The sequence below is a fragment of the Euprymna scolopes genome, chromosome 26 (assembly GCF_053919585.1).
Source record: "Euprymna scolopes isolate OS-2025 chromosome 26, ASM5391958v1, whole genome shotgun sequence".
Taxonomy (NCBI): Eukaryota; Metazoa; Mollusca; class Cephalopoda; order Sepiida; family Sepiolidae; genus Euprymna; species Euprymna scolopes.
Genome location: NC_136507.1, coordinates 105,295,396 through 105,312,096, shown reverse-complemented (window position 1 = coordinate 105,312,096; position 16,701 = coordinate 105,295,396). Strand labels below are relative to the sequence as shown.

General features: G+C 23.9%; 1 protein-coding gene across 3 annotated transcripts in view; it reads right to left on the bottom strand.

Annotated features, from left to right (window-relative positions):
• Positions 1 to 16,701, bottom strand: part of LOC145248340 (ubiquitin conjugation factor E4 A-like) — a 120,061-nt gene that overhangs the window by 18,550 nt on the left and 84,810 nt on the right. For all 3 annotated transcript variants that reach the window (XM_080110254.1, XM_080110255.1, XM_080110256.1), the window contains 3 exons: positions 6,450 to 6,616; positions 1,729 to 1,921; positions 696 to 809 (listed from right to left, as the gene is read on the bottom strand). In XM_080110254.1, the coding sequence (XP_079966380.1) occupies positions 696 to 809; positions 1,729 to 1,921; positions 6,450 to 6,616 (474 nt within the window). The remainder of the gene's footprint in view (positions 1 to 695; positions 810 to 1,728; positions 1,922 to 6,449; positions 6,617 to 16,701) is intronic.

The following is a 16,701-nucleotide window of genomic DNA, read 5'->3' as shown; positions in this document are numbered from 1 at the left end:
ATACAAAGGGTGTCGTTTTAAATTCTGTACAAATTCTAGAATTCAACAGAAAGATTCCGAAGTTCAGCATTGTGATAACAGTCATGGAAACAAGCGGCCAAGGGTGACGTGTGTTGACACTCAAACTTGAAACCCGACCGATAGGAAACGAAAAGGTGACAGATGCAAATTAAGACACGGTATTTCTTTCATTGGTGTGAACATTTTTTGCTCACTCGGAGTCATTTTGTACATACGGTAAATTTGTGTGTCAGTCGGAGAAAAGAACAACAGAATTTTTTTTTTGTGAATGAAACGGTATTCAGCAGTTTAAAAACTTTAATTTCAACACTTGAAGCATTTAGTATGTATTAAATACAACATAGTTTCCATGGCCACAAGATATACTTAACACAAAATAAGAACATTAGTGCAAAGAATCCAATACGAATGATCATCTAAATAAAATTCAGAAACAATATTTTATTTATCTTTTCACTAATTTTACAAGTGATGAGGTGGGAGGTGGGAGGTAATGACACCGTGACCCAAACACCAACTGCTATCAAATGAGTCCGTTCTATCATGTGACCCAACTGAACTAATCAAAGTCTTCAATATGTCGGCCCTCTTTTTTTCTTTCATAACAATAAAGGTTTTTTAAATCATTTATTAATCCCTTTTCAAAAAGTACAGAGAAAAATCAAATAACTTACCGATAAAGCTTCATCTAAGAGAAAAATAGCGTCATTGATGAGCAAGTTGATGAACCGAAGGAAGAGGGGAGCATCGGATGCTTCTATATTTTCTTCTGCATAAACAGCCAATTCCTAAAAAAAAAAAAAACAAATAAAAAATTCCTAAAAAAAATTTTAAAAATAAAAAATTTCTAAAAAAAGTAAAAATAAAAAATTCCTAAAAAAAGTAAAAATAAAAATTCCTAAAAAAAGGATAAAAAATTCCTAAAAATAATATTTTTAAAATTCCTAAAAAAATTTAGAAAATAAAAAATTCCTAAAAATAAAAAAAAAATAAAAAAAAAGAAGAAAAAAAGAAAAGAAATCAAACGGACACGTGTAAAAATTGATCATTTTTTCTTCTTCACATGTTATGCATGCGTATTCATATTTTCTCATATTGAGAAACGTCGACAACTGCAAACAAAGGTTAATCTCTATCTGCAGTCTTCGGTCTACAATCTCTTTACAATATTACGAAGAACCCTATGAAAGTGTCATCATCCTTCCATGTTAGTACTGCCCAAACTCAACATCCTTTAACTCTGGTGATCTAATGAGAACTGGCATGTGACAATAACTGAATCAATTTTATTTAATACTAGCAAGGGCGCCTGGTATTGCCCGGTCATAAAATACACTTTAATATGGCATTTTAATTTATGCAGATTTCCTATTTATTATCATAGCATCAATTATTTCATCTTATATTGTGTACCCAATATATAGTCGTGATTTGAAAAGTTAAAAAAAAAACATGATTTGAGTGCCATCAGCTGGAATCGAAACAGAAACCAAAACACAACAAAACATAGTCTATGTCTACAAGTTAAGCAAAGACTGAAGTTTATTTTTACTCAATATGGTTAGACTGTGGAAATGAGTGTGAACTTTATTAAATACAAAATGGTTTTCATGACGACAATGTTTCAATGTTTTTGATAGACAAGATGCAACCAAGGGCGGTTAGACGGTCCACAGTGTTTTATAATTATCAAGATTTATTACTTACCTTAATAGCTTTCCGATGGAGTGGAATCTCCCAAATATATTCAAGGACAGCATACATTGGTCTCCGATAATTAAATTTCTGTTCAAACGCAACACTTTGGCCGGTCATTTCAATACTAACAAAGACATGTAACAGTTTCTCTGCTATATGTTTTGCTAGCGGATGATTCTGGAAAACTTTGCCTTCATAAAATCTACAGAATAGAAAGACATTTTTATTTCATTTAAATAAATCAATAAAATATTATGGAAAATTTTGTTCCATAATCCCCGACTTACAAAAAAACAAAAATGATGAAAAATCTGACTAACGTACATACCCATGATGGAAAAAAAATATTATGCACCAAAAACAAATTGATCAAGTAGTTTTATTTTTATAAACACAATCATTTTTCAGTGAATTTAAGTTTTTTCAATGACCTCCCTCCATATTAAGAATGGCTTTATAAATTCTCAATTTGAAGTTATCTCCCTTGTTTTGAATACTTACAAATCCACATTAACTGCTTAAAAATTATTTTCTTTATAAAAAAAACTATTTGATCAATTTACGTGATTTTTGGAATATAAATATCTTCGTATCATCATGGGTGTGTACATCATACCAATTTTCTTTATTTTTGTTTTCTTTAATATAGGGGGATGCTGAATAAGAAACATTCGTTTTGCGTAAAATATGCAAAATGATTATAAAACATTTTTTTAAATCTTGTTTCTATTTATTTTGTGTCGATTACAAGGAAATGTGCGTCTGTTGAAATTTTCAAAATTTGGATTTTGCTTTATGAAAATCGCGAAATTGATTCATCGTTAGTTTTTACTGACCTGAAATCAAATGTGGTCCACAGCTGATAAAATATTTATCAGGGGGTCCACAAGCAAAATAAGGTTGAGAAGCCATAGTTTAGATGAATGAATATTAAAAGTAGAATATGTATTTGGACATTTGTTTTGATGTCTAGATCAGAATATGACGCAGAAATTTTAATCCTTAAGATATGAAAATTAATTAAGATATTCTTGCAGCCTCAGTAGTAATATATTGAGACAAAAAAATCAAGTCAGTAATTAAGAGTACAAGTGGTTTTTATGTACTGTATTTCATACGTTTGAATAAAAAATAGGGAAAAGACTTTTATTTCCCACATGATAATGAAGCATACTAATAATCAAAAAAGTTAAATCCATAACTGAATAGTGCAAGGGAGACAACTTATAGTGTTACAACCAATAGGTAGTATTTTGACCATTCCGGAATTTCCTTGCAATTCAAAGTTTTCTGCTTCATTTAAGCAAGGTTGCATTTTCCTTCTTTCTCTTATGATCTAAAAGACTTTTTCAAGAACAAACAAACGTGGTGTGTGTATCGTTTTCTATTCAAATTGTAAGAATATTCTTTTATGTACATTTCATGCTATCAAACATTTGTAATGGTCTTGTATTTGTTTTGAAAAATAGAAAATAATGTTTTAATTTCACGATTGTTAGTTGAACATTATCTTTTGCATATAATCTATTTAACCAATTTGGTGCAACTACACTATAATAGCAAAATTCAGAAAACAAAACAATCGATTTAAAAAAAGTTATCTACTGACTTTTTTTGTGTCAATTTCAACTAAAAGCAATGAGATCTACTTGATTGCCATGTCAGAAGGACATAAATATTACATTATTTTTTATAAAAACATGAGTTTTCGATCTTTATTGTAAAAAACAAAATTGTCATATTTCTTTGGTAAGACGTGGCATATTAAGGGAAGTAACTCATTTTTATTTTTAATCTCCAGTATTTATTTTTTTTTAATTGGAGCTCTTCAGTATTTATTTTTTTTAATTGGAGCTCTTCAGTATTTATTTTTTTTAATTGGAGCTCTTCAGTATTTATTTTTTAATTGGAGCTCTTCAGTATTTATTTTTTTAATTGGAGCTCTTCAGTATTTATTTTTTTAATTGGAGCTCTTCAGTATTTATTTTTTAATTGGAGCTCTTCATTATTTATTTTTTAATTGGAGCTCTTCAGTATTTTTTAATTGGAGCTCTTCAGTATTTATTTTTTTTAATTGGAGCTCTTCAGTATCTATTTTTTTTAATTGGAGCTCTTCATTATTTATTTTTAAATTGGAGCTCTTCAGTATTTATTTTTTAATTGGAGCTCTTCATTATTTATTTTTTAATTGGAGTTCTTCATTATTTATTTTTTAATTGGAGTTCTTCATTATTTATTTTTTAATTGGAGCTCTTCAGTATTTATTCTTTTTAATTGGAGCTCTTCAGTATTTATTTTTTTAATTGGAGCTATTCAGTATTTATTTTTTTAATTGGAGCTATTCAGTATTTATTTTTTAATTGGAGCTCTTCAGTATTTATTTTTTAATTGGAGCTCTTCATTATTTATTTTTTAATTGGAGCTCTTCATTATTTATTTTTTAATTGGAGCTCTTCAGTATTTATTTTTTAATTGGAGCTCTTCAGTATTTATTTTTTAATTGGAGCTCTTCAGTATTTATTTTTTTTAATTGGAGCTCTTCAGTATTTATTTTTTTAATTGGAGCTCTTCAGTATTTATTTTTTAATTGGAGCTCTTCAGCATTTATTTTTTTAATTGGAGCTCTTCATTATTTATTTTTTAATTGGAGCTCTTCAGTATTTATTTTTTAATTGGAGCTCTTCAGTATTTATTTTTTAATTGGAGCTCTTCAGTATTTATTTTTTTAGCCAAAAATGTTACTTTTGCTAATTTTCGGCTAAAAATGTCTTCTTTACTAAATTTTTTCTACCTTATCGTTTTTCATAATTTTTGGATCTATTCATTACTGTAACATGATAATTAAATAGAAACCATTGGTTTGCCTAGAAATTCAATATTAAAAATTTCGAATTTCGTTATTATAATATAGTTGCACCAGAAATTTTTGGTGCTAATGCAGAGTGATCTGCGCTATTTTTTAAATCGTATTTCCACGTTTAATTAAAGTTTTATGATATGTTTTTTTATTCAACTGTAAGGTTAAAATATGGAATAGGTACAAAACACCCTCCCCTCTCCATGTTAAGAATGGCTTTTTAAATAATAACGTTATTATTTCAGCACGGATCACTCTCTCATTTTTTTTTTTTTTTTTTTAATTACATTTTCACCCCAAACAAGGCCCATTGCCACTCATGAGTCCCAAATTTTTACATATAATCAATATAAGTGAAGCTAATCAATGTTTCTCTAAGTTTTTATATATATATATATATATATATATATATATATATAATCACAATAAATACATACAAAAATATATTTTAGTTCTGGAATTGAGTTATGTATGAAAAAAAAAAAATAATTTGTTCTAACTAATCATAATTTGTTTCTGCAAGACATAATTTGCAATTAACAAGTCACCCACCTCTTAACTTTCTATGTATTTCTCTTGTTCCCTCTCTGATGAAATCAAAATAAAAACTTGTAGTACTTGTGACCCAACGGGTCATGGGTACATCTAATCATCATCATACAATGTAACCCGGATATAAGAGACTGTGTCCTTTCCCCCCTTCCGGGTTACACTGTACATTAACACAGGCTCTAATTTGGGACCAGAGAAAATCTCTCTTATGTCCATTTTTCTTATATATTTTTCTATTTAGTTTATTATGGGTTTTACATGCTGATATGTGTTGGACAGCTTTTATAAATTGACTTCCAAAATAACCTCTCTCTGGCCAGGTCTTTATGTCCTTTTCTCCTAATATCATTCTCATCACTCCTTCCCATGTCGTTTCTTTTTTTGGCCTTTCCCTGTGGGCCTAATAGCTCAACTGTTATATATCTACTAACACAAGAACTCATCTATTCTTCCATCAAAATCTCTTGTGCTATATTGTCCAGATTTAACCTTCCTTTCAGCTTATCAAATCTGTCTTGAAGATTCACATTCCAGATTCAGGTTTTCACATTTCTCTTTATGTAACACATCAACCCTCACTTGGCAGGTTTCACATCCATACACCGAATACACATGCTTGATAAATGTTTCCCGAGTCAACACTAGTAACGCTCTGCTGGTTAGTAATGACAAGTTTCCTGAACTTAATTCCACTCATTCCAAATTCTTGCAATCACATTAGCACCTGCTCTACACTGTGCTCCAATGCTATATCATCAAGCTAACAAAACTTCTTAATACTCTCGGTAGATTTGCTATCTTGATATACTTTCTTGACACAAGAGTTCTTACATTTTCTGCACATAAACAATATATAGATAAATCTTGATTTTAAAAAGGATGGGAGTGTGTGGGGCGGGGGGGTATTTCATAATACTTATTTGGCTTATCTGCATTACGACCTATCAATACCTTTTGAGTTATTTAATAATGAGGAATTATAACAATTGTCAATAATTGTATACAAATAGTCGAAAACAAGTCACTATTTTACATTTAGTTGAAGGAAAATTGTGCATTTTAAACATTAGTGCCTAACCTATTTGATATTTATAAGAGGGAGTATTGACATTTGTTTTCGACAACATCCGAATATATTTTATAAAAAAAACGTTTTGAACCCTTGTAAAGTTAAACAGCTAAAACGTTGCGAATATAGCCTCACAACAAAAGTTTGAAAGATGCAAATAACAAAAGACAGTATAATTTTTCATGAAAATATTTATACGGTAGATGAATAATAAAAATTCAGCCAAAATATGAAAAGAAAAAAGAAACTTACACTGATAGCATTCCCAGGTTACTACCCTGTCGATCTTCTGAGGGTGGCATGAGTGACGAAAGTGTCTCTGCCAGAGATGCACGCAGATGGGGATTTCGCATGCGGTCGGGACTTCCCATAAAAACCAGAATTAATGTCATTAAATGCTCCAATTCATCACCAGCAGACTATTTAAAAGATAAACATTAAACGTATATCAAAAGTTGGGTCACCTTTCAAATCATTAGATTTAACTACTTTTTCAGTGAGAAGAAGGAGAGGGAAGGGGGGGGGCATGTCTATTTGAAACTTTTGTTATAGTCAGCTAACATACTTCCTAACTTTTAGCATAGCGCTACCAAAAGTGATGACAAGGCAAATCAGTTCCTTTATTTTTATTATTCTCCAATTTTTCTATTGTGAAGCAATTTATTGAAATAAAATACAAGAAAAGAACATTATTGAAAAGCATACAGTAAAAATTAATAAAATTATATAGATAAAAAAAAACACAATTAGTCTGTTTCAATAGACATTTGCAAGAATTCCTGCGCTGATGGAAAATCAAAGCCAACAATTTTGGGAATATTATATATTGGATATGTTTTTTTAAGATGTTTGAAATTTTGTTATTTTGATTTCAATAATTTTATTTTTATACTTACATAAACATTTTCATCATATAAATTCGAACAAAAAAAAAAATTATTTTTAAAACTTAAAAAAAAAAATATTTTTATAATTTCATAAACATATTTCTCATAAAATTTCAAATAAAATAAAAGCTTTTATTTTAATTTTGTTATTAAAAGTGCAAAAAATGAACAATTGCATTATTTTTATCTGTATAATTTTGATAATTTTTATTGTATATTTTTCTTATATTTTATTTCAATAGTCAGGAAGTATGTTAGTTGACTATAATCAATACTTTCAAAATAACTAAGGAGATTTCTAACACTGCAACTTAACATCTTTTGTTGCATAATTCGTAATTGAGAAAAAAAGATTTCAAGATCTAAATCGACCACACAATTGGATAGTTTCTCTAACAGAAATTTCAGAAGAAATTCTTTAATCAAAGACTAAAATAGCAGCAGTATAAAACATGTTAATAAATTGATTTAAAAAATTGGACAAAAAATCACTAGGATATTTTGAGGGATCCGTTGAAATATTCAAGAAAAATGATTTTTATATTCCTTTCGTATGTATCTATATAAAATTTTGATATGTATATTCCTTTAATATGTGTCTATATAAAGGTTTGGTTTGTATATTACTTTCATATGTATCTATATAAAATTTTGATTTGTATATTCCTTTCATATGTGTCTATATAAAATTTTGATCTGTATATTGCTTTCATATGTGTCTATATAAAATTTTTATTTGTATATTGCTTTCATATGTGTCTATATAAAATTTTTATTTGTATATTGCTTTCATATGTATCTATATAAAATTTTGATTTGTATATTCCTTTCATATGTGTCTATATAAAATTTTGATTTGTATATTCCTTTCATATGTGTCTATATAAAATTTTGATTTGTATATTCCTTTCATATGTATCTATATAAAATTTGGATTTGTATATTCCTTTCATATGTATCTATATAAAATTTTGATTTGTATATTCCTTTCATATGTGTCTATATAAAATTTTGATTTGTATATTCCTTTCATATGTGTCTATATAAAATTTTGATTTGTATATTCCTTTCGTATGTATCTATATAAAATTTTGATTTGTATATTCCTTTCATATGTGTCTATATAAAATTTTGATTTGTATATTCCTTTCGTATGTATCTATATAAAATTTTGATTTGTATATTCCTTTCATATGTGTCTATATAAAATTTTGATTTGTATATTCCTTTCATATGTGTCTATATAAAATTTTGATTTGTATATTCCTTTCATATGTGTCTATATAAAATTTGGATTTGTATATTCCTTTCATATGTGTCTATATAAAATTTTGATTTGTATATTGCTTTCATATGTATCTATATAAAATTTTGATTTGTATATTCCTTTCATATGTGTCTATATAAAATTTTGATTTGTATATTCCTTTCATATGTGTCTATATAAAATTTTTATTTGTATATTCCTTTCATATGTATCTATATAAAATTTTTATTTGTCTTTCCTTTCATATGTGTCTATATAAAATTTTGATTTGTATATTCCTTTCATATGTGTCTATATAAAATTTTGATTTGTATATTGCTTTCATATGTGTCTATATAAAATTTTTATTTGTATATTGCTTTCATATTTGTCTATATAAAATTTGGATTTGTATATTCCTTTCATATGTGTCTATATAAAATTTTTATTTGTATATTGCTTTCATATGTGTCTATATAAAATTTTTATTTGTATATTGCTTTCATATTTGTCTATATAAAATTTGGATTTGTATATTCCTTTCATATGTGTCTATATAAAATTTTGATTTGTATATTCCTTTCACATGTATCTATATAAAATTTGGATTTGTATATTCCTTTCATATGTGTCTATATAAAATTTTGATTTGTATATTGCTTTCATATTTGTCTATATAAAATTTTGATTTGTATATTCCTTTCATATGTACCTATATAAAAATTTTATTTGTATATTCCTTTCATATTTGTCTGTATAAAATTTGGATTTGTATATTCCTTTCATATGTGTCTATATAAAATTTTTATTTGTATATTCCTTTCATATGTGTCTATATAAAATTTTGATTGGTATATTCCTTTCATATGTACCTATATAAAATTTTTATTTGTATATTCCTTTCATATGTGTCTATATAAAATTTTTATTTGTATATTCCTTTCATATGTGTCTATATAAAATTTTTATATGTATATTCCTTTCATATGTGTCTATATAAAATTTTTATTTGTATATTCCTTTCATATGTACCTATATAAAATTTTTATTTAAAATTTTTATTTGTATATTCCTTTCATATGTGTCTATATAAAATTTGGATTTGTATATTCCTTTCATATGTGTCTATATAAAATTTTGATTTGTATATTCCTTTCATATGTGTCTATATAAAATTTGGATTTGTATATTCCTTTCATATGTGTCTATATAAAATTTTGATTTCTATATTCCTTTCATATGTGTCTATATAAAATTTTGATTTGTATATTCCTTTCATATGTATCTATATAAAATTTGGATTTGTATATTCCTTTCATATGTGTCTATATAAAATTTTGATTTGTATATTGCTTTCATATTTGTCTATATAAAATTTTGATTTGTATATTCCTTTCATATGTACCTATATAAAAATTTTATTTGTATATTCCTTTCATATTTGTCTATATAAAATTTGGATTTGTATATTCCTTTCATATGTGTCTATATAAAATTTTGATTTGTATATTCCTTTCATATGTGTCTATATAAAATTTTGATTGGTATATTCCTTTCATATGTACCTATATAAAATTTTTATTTGTATATTCCTTTCATATGTGTCTATATAAAATTTTTATTTGTATATTCCTTTCATATGTGTCTATATAAAATTTTTATTTGTATATTCCTTTCATATGTGTCTATATAAAATTTTTATTTGTATATTCCTTTCATATGTACCTATATAAAATTTTTATTTGTATATTCCTTTCATATTTGTCTATATAAAATTTTTATTTGTATATTCCTTTCATATGTGTCTATATAAAATTTTTATTTGTATATTCCTTTCATATGTGTCTATATAAAATTTGGATTTGTATATTCCTTTCATATGTGTCTATATAACATTTGGATTTGTATATTCCTTTCATATGTGTCTATATAAAATTTTGATTTGTATATTCCTTTCATATGTGTCTATATAAAATTTTGATTTGTATATTCCTTTCATATGTGTCTATATAAAATTTTGATTTGTATATTCCTTTCATATGTATCTATATAAAATTTTTATTTGTCTTTCCTTTCATATGTGTCTATATAAAATTTTGATTTGTATATTCCTTTCATATGTGTCTATATAAAATTTTGATTTGTATATTGCTTTCATATGTGTCTATATAAAATTTTTATTTGTATATTGCTTTCATATTTGTCTATATAAAATTTGGATTTGTATATTCCTTTCATATGTGTCTATATAAAATTTTTATTTGTATATTGCTTTCATATGTGTCTATATAAAATGTTTATTTGTATATTGCTTTCATATTTGTCTATATAAAATTTGGATTTGTATATTCCTTTCATATGTGTCTATATAAAATTTTGATTTGTATATTCCTTTCAAATGTATCTATATAAAATTTGGATTTGTATATTCCTTTCATATGTGTCTATATAAAATTTTGATTTGTATATTGCTTTCATATTTGTCTATATAAAATTTTGATTTGTATATTCCTTTCATATGTACCTATATAAAAATTTTATTTGTATATTCCTTTCATATTTGTCTATATAAAATTTGGATTTGTATATTCCTTTCATATGTGTCTATATAAAATTTTTATTTGTATATTCCTTTCATATGTGTCTATATAAAATTTTGATTTGTATATTCCTTTCATATGTACCTATATAAAATTTTTATTTGTATATTCCTTTCATATGTGTCTATATCAAATTTTTATTTGTATATTCCTTTCATATGTGTCTATATAAAATTTTTATTTGTATATTCCTTTCATATGTGTCTATATAAAATTTTTATTTGTATATTCCTTTCATATGTGTCTATATAAAATTTTTATTTGTATATTCCTTTCATATGTACCTATATAAAATTTTTATTTGTATATTCCTTTCATATTTGTCTATATAAAATTTTGATTTGTATATTCCTTTCATATGTGTCTATATAAACTTTTGATTTGTATATTCCTTTCATATGTGTCTATATAAAATTTTGATTTGTATATTCCTTTCATATGTGTCTATATAAAATTTTGATTTGTATATTCCTTTCATATGTGTCTATATAAAATTGTGATTTGTATATTCCTTTCATATGTGTCTATATAAAATTTTGATTTGTATATTCCTTTCGTATGTATCTATATAAAATTTTGATTTGTATATTGCTTTCATGTGTCTATATAAAATTTTGATTTGTATATTCCTTTTGTATCTATCCATATAAAATTTTGATTTGTATATTCCTTTCATATGTGTCTATATAAAATTTTGATTTGTATATTGCTTTCATATGTGTCTATATAAAATTTTGATTTGTATATTCCTTTCATATGTATCTATATAAAATTTTGATTTGTATATTGCTTTCATGTGTCTATATAAAATTGTGATTTGTATATTCCTTTCATATGTATCTATATAAAATTTTGATTTGTATATTCCTTTCATATGTATCTATATAAAATTTGGATTTGTATATTCCTTTCATATGTGTCTATATAAAATTTTTATTTGTATATTCCTTTTCTATGTGTCTATATAAAATTTTGATTTGTATATTCCTTTTGTATGTATCTATATAAAATTGTGATTTGTATATTCCTTTCATATGTGTCTATATAAAATTTTTATTTGTATATTTCTTTCGTATGTATCTATATAAAATTTTGATTTGTATATTCCTTTCATATGTGTCTATATAAAATTTGGATTTGTATATTCCTTTCATATGTGTCTATATAAAATTTTGATTTGTATATTCCTTTCATATGTGTCTATATAAAATTGTGATTTGTATATTCCTTTCATATGTGTCTATATAAAATTTTGATTTGTATATTCCTTTCGTATGTATCTATATAAAATTTTGATTTGTATATTGCTTTCATGTGTCTATATAAAATTTTGATTTGTATATTCCTTTTGTATCTATCCATATAAAATTTTGATTTGTATATTCCTTTCATATGTATCTATATAAAATTTTGATTTGTATATTCCTTTCATATGTATCTATATAAAATTTTGATTTGTATATTCCTTTCATATGTATCTATATAAAATTTTGATTTGTATATTCCTTTCATATGTATCTATATAAAATTTTGATTTGTATATTCCTTTCATATGTGTCTATATAAAATTTTGATTTGTATATTCCTTTTCTATGTGTCTATATAAAATTTTGATTTGTATATTCCTTTTGTATGTATCTATATAAAATTGTGATTTGTATATTCCTTTCATATGTGTCTATATAAAATTTTTATTTGTATATTTCTTTCGTATGTATCTATATAAAATTTTGATTTGTATATTCCTTTCATATGTGTCTATATAAAATTTTGATTTGTATATTCCTTTCATATGTGTCTATATAAAATTTGGATTTGTATATTCCTTTCATATGTGTCTATATAAAATTTGGATTTGTATATTCCTTTCATATGTATCTATATAAAATTTGGATTTGTATATTCCTTTCATATGTGTCTATATAAAATTTTGATTTGTATATTGCTTTCGTATGTACCTATATAAAATTTTGATTTGTATATTCCTTTCGTACGTATCTATATAAAATTTGGATTTGTATATTCCTTTCATATGTGTCTATATAAAATTTGGATTTGTATATTCCTTTCATATGTGTCTATATAAAATTTTGATTTGTATATTCCTTTCATATGTATCTATATAAAATTTGGATTTGTATATTCCTTTCATATGTGTCTATATAAAATTTTGATTTGTATATTCCTTTCGTATGTGTCTATATAAAATTTGGATTTGTATATTCCTTTCATATGTGTCTATATAAAATTTGGATTTGTATATTCCTTTTCTATGTATCTATATAAAATTTTGATTTGTATATTCCTTTCGTATGTATCCATATAAACTTTTGATTTGTATATTCCTTTCATATGTGTCTATATAAAATTTTGATTTGTATATTCCTTTTCTATGTGTCTATATAAAATTTTGATTTGTATATTCCTTTCATATGTGTCTATATAAAACTTTTATTTGTATATTCCTTTCATATGTACCTATACAAAATTTTGATTTGTATAGTCCTTTCGTATGTATCTATATAAAATTTGGATTTGTATATTCCTTTTCTATGTGTCTATATAAAATTTTGATTTGTATATTCCTTTTCTATGTATCCATATAAAATTTTGATTTGTATATTCCTTTCGTATGTATCCATATAAAATTTTGATTTGTATATTCCTTTCATATGTACCTATATAAAATTTTGATTTGTATATTCCTTTCATATGTATCTATGTAAAATTTTGATTTGTATATTCCTTTAATATTTGTCTATATAAAATTTTGATTTGTATATTCCTTTCATATGTGTCTATATAAAATTTTGATTTGTATATTCCTTTCATATGTATCTATATAAAATTTTGATTTGTATATTCCTTTCATATGTGTCTATATAAAATTTTGATTTGTATATTCCTTTCATATGTACCTATATAAAATTTTGATTTGTATATTGCTTTCATATGTGTCTATATAAAATTTTGATTCGTATATTCCTTTCATATGTGCCTATATAAAATTTTGATTTGTATATTCCTTTCATATGTGTCTATATAAAATTTTGATTTGTATATTCCTTTCATATGTATCTATATAAAATTTTGATTTGTATATTCCTTTCATATGTGTCTATATAAAATTTTGATTTGTATATTCCTTTCATATGTATCTATATAAAATTTTGATTTGTATATTCCTTTCATATGTGTCTATATAAAATTTTGATTTGTATATTGCTTTCATATGTATCTATATAAAATTTTAATTTGTATATTCCTGTCGTATGTATCTATATAAAATTTGGATTTGTATATTCCTTTCATATGTGTCTATATAAAATTTTGATTTGTATATTGCTTTCATATGTGTCTATATAAAATTTTGATTTGTATATTGCTTTCATATGTGTCTATATAAAATTTTGATTTGTATATTCCTTTCATATGTATCTATATAAAATTTTGATTTGTATATTCCTTTCATATGTGTCTATATAAAATTTTGATTTGTATATTCCTTTCATATGTGTCTATATAAAATTTTGATTTGTATATTCCTTTCGTATGTGTCTATATAAAATTTGGATTTGTATATTCCTTTCATATGTGTCTATATAAAATTTGGATTTGTATATTCCTTTTCTATGTATCTATATAAAATTTTGATTTGTATATTCCTTTCGTATGTATCCATATACACTTTTGATTTGTATATTCCTTTCATATGTGTCTATATAAAATTTTGATTTGTATATTCCTTTTCTATGTGTCTATATAAAATTTTGATTTGTATATTCCTTTCATATGTGTCTATATAAAACTTTTATTTGTATATTCCTTTCATATGTACCTATATAAAATTTTGATTTGTATAGTCCTTTCGTATGTATCTATATAAAATTTGGATTTGTATATTCCTTTTCTATGTGTCTATATAAAATTTTGATTTGTATATTCCTTTTCTATGTATCCATATAAAATTTTGATTTGTATATTCCTTTCGTATGTATCCATATAAAATTTTGATTTGTATATTCCTTTCATATGTACCTATATAAAATTTTGATTTGTATATTCCTTTCATATGTATCTATGAAAAATTTAGATTTGTATATTCCTTTAATATTTGTCTATATAAAATTTTGATTTGTATATTCCTTTCATATGTGTCTATATAAAATTTTGATTTGTATATTCCTTTCATATGTATCTATATAAAATTTTGATTTGTATATTCCTTTCATATGTGTCTATATAAAATTTTAATTTGTATATTCCTTTCATATGTACCTATATAAAATTTTGATTTGTATATTGCTTTCATATGTGTCTATATAAAATTTTGATTCGTATATTCCTTTCATATGTGCCTATATAAAATTTTGATTTGTATATTCCTTTCATATGTGTCTATATAAAATTTTGATTTGTATATTCCTTTCATATGTATCTATATAAAATTTTGATTTGTATATTCCTTTCATATGTGTCTATATAAAATTTTGATTTGTATATTCCTTTCATATGTATCTATATAAAATTTTGATTTGTATATTCCTTTCATATGTGTCTATATAAAATTTTGATTTGTATATTGCTTTCATATGTATCTATATAAAATTTTGATTTGTATATTCCTGTCGTATGTATCTATATAAAATTTGGATTTGTATATTCCTTTCATATGTGTCTATATAAAATTTTGATTTGTATATTGCTTTCATATGTGTCTATATAAAATTTTGATTTGTATATTCCTTTCATATGTATCTATATAAAATTTTGATTTGTATATTCCTTTCATATGTGTCTATATAAAATTTTGATTTGTATATTCCTTTCATATGTATCTATATAAAATTTTGATTTGTATATTCCTGTCGTATGTATCTATATAAAATTTTGATTTGTATATTCCTTTCATATGTGTCCATATAAAATTTTGATTTGTATATTGCTTTCATATGTGTCTATTTAAAATTTTGATTTGTATATTCCTTTCATATGTGCCTATATAAAATTTGGATTTGTATATTCCTTTCATATGTGTCTATATAAAATTTTGATTTGTATATTCCTTTCATATGTGTCTATATAAAATTTTTATTTGTATATTCCTTTCATATGTGTCTATATAAAATTTGGATTTGTATATTCCTTTCATATGTACCTATATAAAATTTTGGTTTGTATATTCCTTTCATATTTGTCTATATAAAATGTTGATTTGTATATTCCTTTCGTATGTGTCTATATAAAATTTTGATTTGTATATTCCTTGTATATGTGTCTATATAAAATTTTGATTTGTATATTCCTTTTCTATGTATCCATATAAAATTTTGATTTGTATATTCCTTTCGTATGTATCCATATAAAATTTTGATTTGTATATTCCTTTTATATGTACCTATATAAAATTTTGATTTGTATATTCCTTTCGTATGTATCCATATAAAATTTTGATTTGTATATTCCTTTCATATGTACCTATATAAAATTTTGATTTGTATATTCCTTTCATATGTGTCTATATAAAATTTTTATTTGTATATTCCTTTCAGATGTATCTATATAAAATTTTGATTTGTATATTGCTTTCATGTGTCTATATAAAATTTTGATTTGTATATTCCTTTCATATGTGTCTATATAAAATTTTGATTTGTATATTCTTTTCATATGTATCTATATAAAATTTTGATTTGTATATTCCTTTCATATGTGTCTATATAAAATTTTGATTTGTATATTGCTTTCATATGTGTCTATATAAAATTTTG